The sequence below is a fragment of the Sinocyclocheilus anshuiensis genome, unplaced genomic scaffold (assembly GCF_001515605.1).
Source record: "Sinocyclocheilus anshuiensis isolate Anshui unplaced genomic scaffold, SAMN03320099.WGS_v1.1 scaffold840, whole genome shotgun sequence".
Classification (NCBI taxonomy): domain Eukaryota; kingdom Metazoa; phylum Chordata; class Actinopteri; order Cypriniformes; family Cyprinidae; genus Sinocyclocheilus; species Sinocyclocheilus anshuiensis.
In genome coordinates, this window is record NW_015552598.1 from 943713 (window position 1) to 955484 (window position 11772).

The following is an 11772-nucleotide window of genomic DNA, read 5'->3' on the forward strand; positions in this document are numbered from 1 at the left end:
ATTGTTGGATCGACTGTTTCTCATCTTTCTTTTGAAAATATCCCATAGATTCCATGGGCTGCAGGTCAGGCATGTTGGCTGGCCAATCAAGCACAGTAATATCATGGTCAGCAAACCATTTGGAAGTGGTTTTGGCACTGTGGGCAGGTGCTAAAGTCCTGCTGGAAAATGAAATCAGCATCTCCATAAAGCTTGTCAGCAGATGAAAGCATAAAGTGCTTCAAAATCTCCTGGTAGAGGAGACCAGGCTGCAAGCTGCATTGACTTTGGACTTGATAAAACACAATAGACCAACATCAGCAGACGTCACGGCACCCCAAATCATCACTGACTTCGGAAACTTCACACTGGACTTCGAGCAGCTTGGATTCTGTGCCTCTCCCGTCTTCCTTTAGACTCCAGACCTTGATTTCCAAATGAAATGCAAAATTTACTTTTATCTGAAAAGAGGACTTTGGACCACTGCACTGAGCAACAGTCCAGTTCTTTTTCTCCTTAGCCCAGGTAAGATGCTTCTGACGTTATTTCTGTTTCAGAAGTGGGTTGGTAGCCCTTTTCCTGAAGATGTCTGTGGGTGGTGACGCTTGGTGCACTGACTCCAGCTTCAGTCCGCTCCTTGTGAAGCTCTCCCAAATGTTTTAATCAGCTTTGTTTGCCAGTATTTTCAAGCTTGCGGTCATCCCTGTTGCTTGTGCACCTTTTCCTACTCAATTTCTTCCTTCCAGTCAACTTTGCATTTAATATGCTTTGATACAGCACTCTGTGAACAGCCACCCCTTTCAGTAATGACCTTCTGTGACTTACGCTCTTTGTGGAGGGTGTCAATGATTGTCTTCTGGACAATTGCCAAGTCAGCAGTCTTCCCTATTATTGTGGTTTCAAAGAACAAGAGATACCCGGAATTCTGTAGGGATGGTCATTTAATGAAACTCAAATGTAAATTTTCTAATATTTTGAGATACTGGATTTTTGACTTTCATGAGCTGTAAGCTCTAATCATCAAAATTAAAACAAAAAACGTTTGAAATGTTTTACTTTACATGTAATGAATCTAGAATATATGAAAGTTTCACTTTTTGAAATAAGTTACAAAAAAAATGGTAGCAGGGAAATGATATTGAGAATTCGGAATGTAAATGTGTTTAATTGTCATGAAAATAATGCAAACTTATAAAATATATATTTAATATAAAATTCACAAATATATTATGGTCCAAAAATATGCTATATTAACCCAAAATGTAGCATGGATATATTCCATATTTATATAAATACAGTTTGTCCCTGCTACCATTTAACCTAAATTACAAATGTCATTTGTGGTATAAAGAAATTATGAAAAAAATATGACTGCTTCAAGCTGAAGTTGGCAACTTCAGTGATGTTTCTTTTTTCTTTTTTTACCTTATATCGCGGGGGAAGTTTCATGACCTCCAGCAGAGGAATGTCAGTTCCCACCACTCCCAGCAGAATGCCATGAGAAAGTGTTTCTTTCTTCTTACTGAACACTGGCATGGCCACTGACGTCATGAGCAGAAGACTGTGAGCTTTGCTTTTGAACAGCTACGGGAGAGACATGAGGAATTTAGTATCTTACACTTTAACTGCAGAAGCACAGATTTAAAATCAACATGAAATCGAAATGAACCCAAATGCACGTTACTAGTCTCATCATGCCCACTTTTCATGATCAAAACAATTTCAGATGAATAAAATAAATTTGTCCTCAACATTTTTTCATGTTTCACGTAGAAATACATCAAATTATGGCAGTAAAATGGGTTGAAAACAACATTTCATGTTGATTCTATTAGTAAAAGCTCCATCACGTCCAGCACAAATGTGATAAATGATGATAAGCAGCAGGGGGAGTACTAAACCAAGAAGTCCTGGTATGCTGACCAGGATAACAACTACATTACACTGAGCACAGGCTAAAAATCTAAAGTCTATTTATACATGCTAAAGTACAGTGGTGTGTGTTTTACTGTTTCTAAGAGTTACCTCCTTAGTGTTAGGAAGCTGTATGATAGAAATGATTATGGCGATGAATGGAAAAGAATCACATTGGTACAGAAACAGTAATATATTAGTAAACAGCACAACAAATCACATTAAAATGCCTTGAAATGAGTAGTGGGAATTGATGAAATGTGAATTCTGTATTTCAGTTCTTCTGAAAAGTCAGAATCATATACTCACCACACTGTCCATATACGCCTCGGTCCAGATTATGTCATGGTCATGGTTGATGACCATCGGTCGACTCAGAACATGAAGATACTCCATGACGTTCTCCTGTACATCAGCCAGTGTAGAGATGTGAGTATAATAACCTGTAAATATCAAATAGGAGTATAAGATTTCTGCATATTTTCCTGTTGTGAAAAGATGCCATTAGTAAACTGAAGAGCTCGATGAACTGAAGCATTCAAGCTGCCAAAAAGCACATAAAAGTGGTCCATATGACTTTATTTACTATTTTCCAAGTCTTCTAAAGTCATAAGAAAGCTTTGCCTTTGATTGAGACAACAAACCACAATTTAAGTCATTACTCACTGAAAATCTTCGCCTTTGAGAACGAATCAGGAATTAATCTGAATGAATCATGTTTTTCAATGAACAAATTGATCTGGTTCACAACACCAGAATAATCTGATCTGAATGGTGCATTAAAGATTCAATTAATGAATCATTCATTAACTGGAAGATTCATTAACGAGCCAACCTACTGAATCAAATTGATCTATTTCTCGAGTTCAGCTCACTGATTCGGTGATCCAGCTGTAGCGGTTAAAAGCTCACTGGAGGGGAATATTGACAATTCAAATTTCCGTTCCTCACAAAAACTATTATATGTTTTCAGAAGATATGAAATACTTTATAGTCATATATATAGTCATATTATAGTCATATAGTAATTATAGAGTCATATGGAAAATGATACTTTTAAGATGCCTTTGTGTCCTTTTCTGGGGCTTGAATGGTTCAATAATTTGTTCTACAGAAGCAAGAAAGAAATACGGGTTTGGTAGCACATGAGGGAGAGTAAATGATTGCATTTTTAATACTGGCTGACTACATACCCTTATTGTTGCAGGCAATCCATTTGACGTTGTCTGAGAAGGTCATATCTCTGCCAATAAGGTAAGTGAAAACTCGTACCTGAAACCATTACATTTTGTTACTTAAATTGAATTATTGCTCCTGAGGAAATATATCCATACATTCATGTTCAATAAAGTCACATTGTCTTAAAATCTGTTCATGAAGGAAAAATGTGCAATGAACAAGACATTTTTCCAGAAGGTTCTCCAACAATTTAACAGAGCGGTATGCAGATTTTATAGTACGTCATATGCTATGTCCTCCATTCCCTGTAGAGCGAGCAGATTGTGTGTTACCTTCTTGTCAGGCCAGTTGAACTCTTCGAACACTGATTGGAAATCTTCCATGGCTCCGTCTGTGATCAGCATAATTGCTTGGTTACATAGGCTGCCCTGACCATTTGCTTTAGCCTAGGAGACAGGAAGAGAAACATGGAGGATGTGCAGAGGGTTGGCACCGTATGCAGAGTTTTGTATATTTGTGTGAATGATACTGACGTCAGCGAGGATGCGGAACGACTCCTTCATGGCTTTTTTTACTTTAGCCTCTCCCTTCACATGGAGTTCTTCAACAAGCAGCTTGAAATGCTGAAAAGAGAGATGGGACGGGGAAATGCAAATGAAAATGAAATTATATCAGTAAAAACCAAAAAAGATGAAGATTGTACTTTTTCAGACTTCATGTAGCAAAGGAAAATCCACAAAAAATATCTCTTTAATACGTCATTAGTTTTTCCTAGTCCAGTGTTGTTCTTTACTTGATATGAAGCTGAAAAATAAATAATAGATCATTTTAAAATTAAAAACAAAATTAATAAAATAAATAAAAGCTACTTTAAAATATGAATAAATACTATAATAGTATATAAATAATACTAAAATAACATTGACATGAATGGTGTAAAACAGGAGAAGACTAGAAAATTACAAAAAATAAAATCGTACGAAAAGTAAAAATGTAAAAGATAAAAATATTAATATTTATTATATTGTATTTCTTAATATAATTATTTAGCCAATTTTATTGCTTGAAATACCTCATTAAAACAATCTTTTTGTGTCTTTTTTTAAGTACAATTACACAATGAACAAAAATGGGACAAAATTCAGGATCAAGTTGACCATCTGAGCAGGTGGGACAGAGATGTCATGGTGCTGCTGTCTTTCAGAGTATTTCTTAGAGGATCTGTGTCAGCACATTGAGCAGATGCTGAGTGACTTAGACCTGAAATATCATTACAAGCTCTGCTGACCCATCACCCTGTACTATAAGTACCAGTCTGTGGCTGCGCAGACCTGTCCAAGTGTCCTATATGTTTTACATCATCCTTACTTTGAAGATATTTAGAGATGTACAATAGTAGAATAAGCTGTATAATAAAACCCAAGGGTGCATTGAATGATTATTCAGAAATGTAAAGTCTTCGAATGATCTTCATTTGGAGTCTTTTCTTAGCAAACATTGATATGTGTGAGTAACTGTGATTGATTTGGGGAATTAATCAGCTTATCACGTAATTATTCAATTAAAATTACAATTTGAATTAATTCACGTCATTATAAATTGAATCTAAATATGTGGCCTACTGCATTTGCAAAAAAACTGACAAAACAGTATTATGAGAGTGATCTGAAAGATGAAACGTGCTGCCTTCAGTCATTTCACTATCCGATCGCTCTATAATTCTGTAAGCGACTGTAATTCCAGAGATTAGAGTACGTCCCTACTTGCTCTCTGATATATAACAAGCAAAAGAGCTGCACATTAGATCAAATCAACCAGCCGCTAGTCTATCACGACTAAAAGCTAAAGCAGAATGTGGATGAGCCTGCCTAGTGTCAGAGCTACAGCCTAGCATTCCTGAAAACAGCTAAGTTTGTCTCAGTAATTCCTAAAAAGCGTGACATTTACTTAGGGGAAGCGTGTGATATTTTTTTTTTATAGATTTTTTAAATTATATTTCACATTTGCTATATCATTTTTTCATTTTATTTATTCTATTTTTTATTTTGATATATGTTATTTATTGATTTATTATATTTTATTCATTTATGTTATTATTTATTTATATTTTCTCAACCAACTATAAGTAAATCTTTCAAATGTTGATTTTCGAAAAAAGTCTAAAAATTGTAACTCTGTGTTTCCATCAAAACCAGCCCGGCATTGCAACATTGTCTCAAGAAGTATATAATTTCAAAGACAATTTAAAATAAATAAGTTTTATGTTTCTAAATTCATTGTAATGTTTTGTTATAATGTTATCTTTTAATTTTAGGTTTATATTTTTATTATTTATTATTTATTATTATTTTGTCTATATTTTCTCTTTAAGTGACTATGACCAACTATAAGTAAATGATTCACATGTTGATCTTGAATTATATTTTTTAATTTGTTATAATATTTTAATATTTTATTTTTATTTATATTTTCTAAAATGTTTATTTATTATTTGATCATTTTTTATTGTTTTAATGGGGTGAATTTTGGACTACCTGTTTTTCCATCCAATGGCAGATGGAAGAATTGTTCAGAAAATGAGTTTGAAATCAGTTATAATTTTTACAAATATATTTGGTGAAAAAATGCACACTTCACATTTGAATAAATTAAATAACTAAATGTAATTTAAATAAGTCACATGGAATAAAAACAGTAGAAAAAAACACTAACATAATAAAGATAATAAATAAAATCTTTATGTAAATGTAAAAAATGAGGGAAAAAACACGAAAAGAAAAACAATGTGTAAAAACGTGTACATGAGTGCATATGAGAGAATGGTAGAGAGCCGGTATCCTGCAGTGCCGATTGGAGTCATTGGCTTAGTTCCTCAGGTTCAAGTGAAGTGGATAATCGACTTACCTCGCGGTTGTCCAAGTCTGCCTGTACCAACGTTCCCTTAAAACAGGGCTCCACGTAGCGGACATAATCAGTGTACTAAGGAAAGGAGGTGCAAAAACATTTTACAATGCTGATCAAGCCATAAAGTGATGCTAAATGGAAAACAAAGTGTGCCCTTACTGCAATAACATTGACAAAGTCATTTTCCCCGAGCGTGTCCAGGATAGTGTTGATAGTGTGTTTGGCAATGGTCATTTTAAGCCCCTTCATGCTGCCGCTGACATCAACTACAATCACGATGTCCTTAGGAGAGGTGGCAGCCTGGATATACCTGTGACAGAGAGAGAGAGGATTTTCTTAGAAGATGACCCAGGACACCTCTATGGAGGGCTATGCTAAAGGCTTTATAATAATATTAAATGATAAGTTATTATAGGAGTTACCAATCTGGGTCTAGGACTGGGCATTATGTCAAACATTCACAATATATTTGTGATGATCTTTCTGCCAATACATATAAAATTAAGCAACACTGTGGAATCTGCAATGATTTTAATGTGTTTTTCTATTTATTATTATTGTGACTACAATGAAATAATCACTTAAGAAGCTTAATAGAGGTCTTTAAAATATTACAATATTTCATTAAAAATATATGTAAGTAAATATTGCTGCATAATAATACTTATGTATAAAATATTAATTTGGTAAAAATATTAATAAAATATTTCTAAAGACAAAATCATTTAAAAATAATTAATTAATTGAATTAATTCTACATTAAATATAAATTTAATCTTGTGTTCATTTAGTGAAACAACATGGAGATAACATGGATATACTGTATAATATGCCTATTTCTTATTAGTTCTATTAGTTTTAACTAGATTTTTACTGTTTTAATTAACATTACACATCATAATCTTAGTTAACATCAAAAAAAAAAATTAACTTTTAATTTTTTGTTTAACTAAAACAGTATATTTTACATTTTTTAAATATACTAACAAGAAAGTAAAAAACGTAACACCAGTGATGTAAGTCCAATCCTCCTGTTTCAAACTGACTTCAAACGTGTTTCTTTCAGGTGTGTTTATTCAGATTCATTGCATTCACTTGCTTCTGTATAAACAGTCACATATGGAGCCTGTGTCAGTCCTACTAACCTGGCCGCTGAGCTGCTAACCACTTAAGAATGAGATTAAAGTCTTTTGGTGGGATCAGGGCCTAACTGGCTGTGCTACCATAGCCACAAGCAGACATTTGGGTGGCATCCACACAGATAATCCTGCACTGCACACTGGGTCAGGAAAAGACCTTGCTGAATCCAGGTCAACTGGTATAAATTTTATTTCATATGAATGAATCAACTTCACTACATTGCCAAGCACTTAGACAAGCGGGATAACAAAAGCCATTAGGGGTTTAGGTCAAATGCTTTACTTTGTCTCACCAATTTCTGTTTCTGCAGTCGAAAGAAACTACTCCGTTAGAATCAGGTGTCCATTTAATTCCTGAAAAGCACAAAGATAAGCAAAACTAAATATCTTTTACATTGAGAATGGAGATTTAAGAACGTACAGTCCAGTTTTTTTCTTTCAAGTTGTAGGACTGAGCAATACTAAACAATGTTCACGAAACACATTTGATCAAACCTGGATAGAGTCTGAAGAATCCGGTTGAGCTGCCAAAATATTGCCAAGTGAGCGTGGGATCCTTCTGGAAGTTACTGATGAAGACATCATTCAAGGCTTCTGACATGTACACTCCATTAAGAATGTCTGGATCTGCAAATAAAGACGTTTGATATAATTTTTTAAAGTTTAAATGTTGTATTTGCACAAAATTGTTAAGATTCGAATTTAATTTAAACTGTGAAAATACAACCCTCATATATTAAGCACTCAAATAAGAAGTAATTGCCATCAAGTGTTTTAAGTTTTATAATATAGACTAACTTATAAACACCCTGTAATTTGAGTTCTGTCATGGCAACTCTCGGAGAGTTTAGCATGGTAATGCACATGACAGTGTTAATGTGTTTGGTCTTGGCGGAATGGATCTGCTACGCTACTGCTCCTGCGGCAGAACGAGTACCGAGACTTTCTACTGCTAATACATCCACAGACATGCTGCTGTAAGCATGTAAGAAATATTGCTGCTGCACATATAACATATATCAAATAACCATATATATATGAAATCACACCATAGCAGATCTATACAGGTGGAGCTGGGGAAGGTGGAGGGTTTGTGAATAATGATGTCATTATGTCAGACTGAGTTAGAACCTATCAGACTGTGCCATCTAGAGTTTTATGACAGAACTTTGGATTTGTTGAGTCCACAGTTTATATGATTTAATCAAGAAGCAAAATAACAAAGTGTGTATTTGCATTGATTAAACATACTGTTTAAATCAGATGCAAAGCCCATGGTGATTCTCATTATTGCTACCATACCTTTGTTGTAGACATTAGTGGGAACTTGGATGTCGCTCATTAAAGTGTTGACTGAAAGCTTGTTGAAATGTTCATTCTCTTCCAATGGAAATTCACCTCCAAGTTCAATGAAATTTCCCTCTTCATCCATAGTATTCACCAATAATGCATTAAAGTAGTCAAACTGACAAAAAAACATAGCATAAAAAGACAATATTTGCATTTAAAATGACAATCTAAATATTGAATATATATATTATATAATTATTTGAAATATCATATTATTTTATGAACTATTTGTTTAAATGACTTAGAATTTCATACATTACATTTTTTGCAGATTTTTTTACAAACAGGTTTAAATACCAAATCCCAATTTTGTTACCTGTAAAGATGCATTATACTCATGATAAAGGTCAGCGTCCTCAGCTGTGTCTGCGAGCCTCTGAGGACATAGACAAAGAGAACTCATTTTATAAGTTAAAACCAAAGCTCCTCATAAAATAACATCAGTCTAAACTAATCTAGACAATATAAAAATGAGCACTTTAGACTGACCTTCATAGATTTCATCTTGCTGCCAAGCATTCTTTCAATTTCATCAGCAAATTCCAGCACTAATCGTGCTCCATCTACATCCTCTATTCTGATAATGGGCTCAGCATCTTTGAGTTTCTAGACATACAGAGAGAACAGTTTCAGCATTTTGCTTTTCTGGAATAATTTTATTAGTAATATGTGCAAAAAGTTTTCCTAAATTAATATCCAAAAATTAAAGCATCCAGAAACAATTATCATAACTAAAAACGACCAGGAAACTTTACATTTTCATTGATATTTACCTTTTGTAATAGCACAGCGCCTGAGTATTTTGATGCAATTGCATTGATTTGCTCTGAAATGGTGATGGCCCATTTTTGAACCCTAGAAAAAAAAAAAAAAAAAGTCAATTAGCACCAGCTGTGTGATTTTTATCAAGCGTTATTCAAATTAGTGAACAAATATTTGATTTGAATGTTTGAAATTACCGTGATAAACTGAATAAATTATTTTAAAATGTTTACATTTACTTTAAATAAAACGAGGTCACTGTAAATGATATAAAGACAAATATACTGTATAATGAAACATCCCTGTCATTCTTGATGTACAATGCACAAAATAACAAATATAAAGAGCCCTGTCAGCACTTTGTCATAATAAGAGGTGAGCTCTCGGACAGTCTGTCTTAAGGTTGAACTGAGTCTGTCATCAGTCTTATGTTGAAGCATCTCGGTTGACCTGAAGGTGTCTGGGATCATCAGGGAGGCTGAGGAATTATGTTAATAGTTTGGCAATGTTGAGGACTCTGATACTATTACAGCAAGGGAAATCCTTGGGAAGTCAAAAACAAATCAACAGACAAGGAAGCAGAGAAATGTTTTTCCCCATATAAGCAAAATTTAGGAATAAACATATAATGTAATGTAGTGCTGTATATTACATTTACACTAAAGTTTAAAGGTTTGGGATCAGTAAGATTTAAAAACAAAAAATGATAGTTTAATTCAGCAAGGACACATTAAATTGATCAAAAATAACAGTAAAAACATTTATGTTTTAAAAGATTTCTTAAAAGAAATGTTTCTTGAGCAGCAAATCAGCATTTTAGAATGATTTTTGAAGTATCTACTACAAATTCTGCGTTACTATCACAAGAATAAATTACATTTGAAAATATATTGAAATAGAAAAGTTATTTGCAATTGTAATAATATTTCACAATATTACTATTTTATAGTGTATTTTTAATTAAATGCAGCCTTGGTGAGTTTTAAAATGGACTGGTGCTACAAGAGAACAATTTGTCCTTGAATTGTTGTAGTTATATAAATCTAAAAATCTAAAAATAAATATAGGGATTAAGGCCAAGATAAAACTGTCTTTGGCAATAAATCCCTAAAACACAGATGTACTCGCATAGCTATGAAATATGCTTGGTTTTACATGCTCAGCAGGGTCTAGTATGCATAATAAAAGTCAAATTATGATGCATGAGAATAATGTTAGTTGCACTCTTGGAAAGGCCCAAAGCCTGTGATATTCCTGTGTGCACAGAACCTGGCCTGTATGACCATCTGTGAACTAGCTTGTGTCTTCTGGCTGGTATCCATAAGGCATTATTAATTCCATGAGTGTATCTGCTCAAACAGTACCACTTCAAGCCAGAACATTAACCTGCTAGTTGACAATGTCTAACATGGGGTTTGGGTTTTGTTTCTGGTTTAGGTTTTCATGTCTTTTATTTTGATATTTTGCCTTGTTTTATGTTCCTGTCATGTGTTCCTTGCCCCTCATGTGATCATGTCATGTGTTACTCTTGTCTGTGTGTCATGTTCTGGACACTTTTTGGATTAAATTAAGCTATTGGGTTCTCACTACGCTCGCCTCCAGAGGAATCTTCACAGAATACTCGACTGCTACCATGAATCTAGCAGTTTCTCACCTCCTCTGCCTTCGTCAAGGAGACAGGGCCATAGAGGATTATGTTGAGGACTTTTGTGGATTGTGCCATTTAGTGGATTTTAATGACGTGTCCCTCAAAGACATTTTCCGTTTTGGCCTCACAAAAGAAATCTCTTTGTTAATTCCACATCACATGCCTCACTGGTCTCTGGCTCAATATATTGACTTTGCACTTCGGTTGAGTGGTTCCTCGTTTACAGTACTGTGGGGATTGTGGATGAGGAACCCTGCAATCCTACAGTACCCACCACACAAGAGTGTTTCCATGCTAATGTCATGTCTGCTACTCCAGAACCTGCTCAAGTCATGCCTGCTACTCCAGGGCCTGCTCACGTCATGTCTGCTACTCCAAAGCCTGCTCACACCATGCCTGCTACTCCAGAACCTGCTCACGTCATGCCTGCTACTCCAGGGCCTGCTCACGTCATGTCTGCTACTCCAAAGCCTGCTCACGTCATGTCTGCTACTCCAAAGCCTGCTCACGTCATGCCTGCTACTCCAGGGCCTGCTCACGTCATGCCTGCCATGCCAAAGCCTGCTCACGTACTCCAGGGCCTGCTCACATCATGCCTGCCAAGCCAAAGCCTGCTCACATCATGTCTGCTACACCAGGGCCTGCTCACGTCATGGCCGGCAAGCCAGAGCCTCTTCACAAGATGGCCGGCAAGCCAGAGCCTCTTCACGTCATGGCTGCCACTCAAGAGCCTCTTCATAAGATGGCTGCCACACAAGAGCCTCTTTGCAAGATGGCCGCCATGCCTGAGACCCTGGCCAAGATGGCTGCCACGCCTGAGCCTTGTCACACCAAAGTCACCTTGCCCCATCATGCCACGGATACCATGCAAGTTTCCCCTAAGTAATTTTATTAGGG

General features: G+C 35.3%; 1 protein-coding gene across 2 annotated transcripts in view; it reads right to left on the reverse strand.

The window, feature by feature from the left end:
- The window catches only part of LOC107665717 (voltage-dependent calcium channel subunit alpha-2/delta-4-like), a 37256-nt gene that overhangs the window by 21865 nt on the left and 3619 nt on the right, over positions 1-11772 (reverse strand). For both annotated transcript variants that reach the window (XM_016456721.1, XM_016456720.1), the window contains exons 2-15: positions 9239-9320; positions 8955-9071; positions 8782-8841; positions 8418-8580; positions 7611-7742; positions 7409-7469; positions 6136-6286; positions 5977-6051; positions 3606-3695; positions 3405-3518; positions 3087-3165; positions 2203-2336; positions 2005-2022; positions 1405-1563 (exon numbers count right to left, since the gene is read on the reverse strand). In XM_016456721.1, coding sequence (XP_016312207.1) covers positions 1405-1563; positions 2005-2022; positions 2203-2336; positions 3087-3165; positions 3405-3518; positions 3606-3695; positions 5977-6051; positions 6136-6286; positions 7409-7469; positions 7611-7742; positions 8418-8580; positions 8782-8841; positions 8955-9071; positions 9239-9320 — 1435 coding nt within the window. The remainder of the gene's footprint in view (positions 1-1404; positions 1564-2004; positions 2023-2202; positions 2337-3086; positions 3166-3404; positions 3519-3605; positions 3696-5976; positions 6052-6135; positions 6287-7408; positions 7470-7610; positions 7743-8417; positions 8581-8781; positions 8842-8954; positions 9072-9238; positions 9321-11772) is intronic.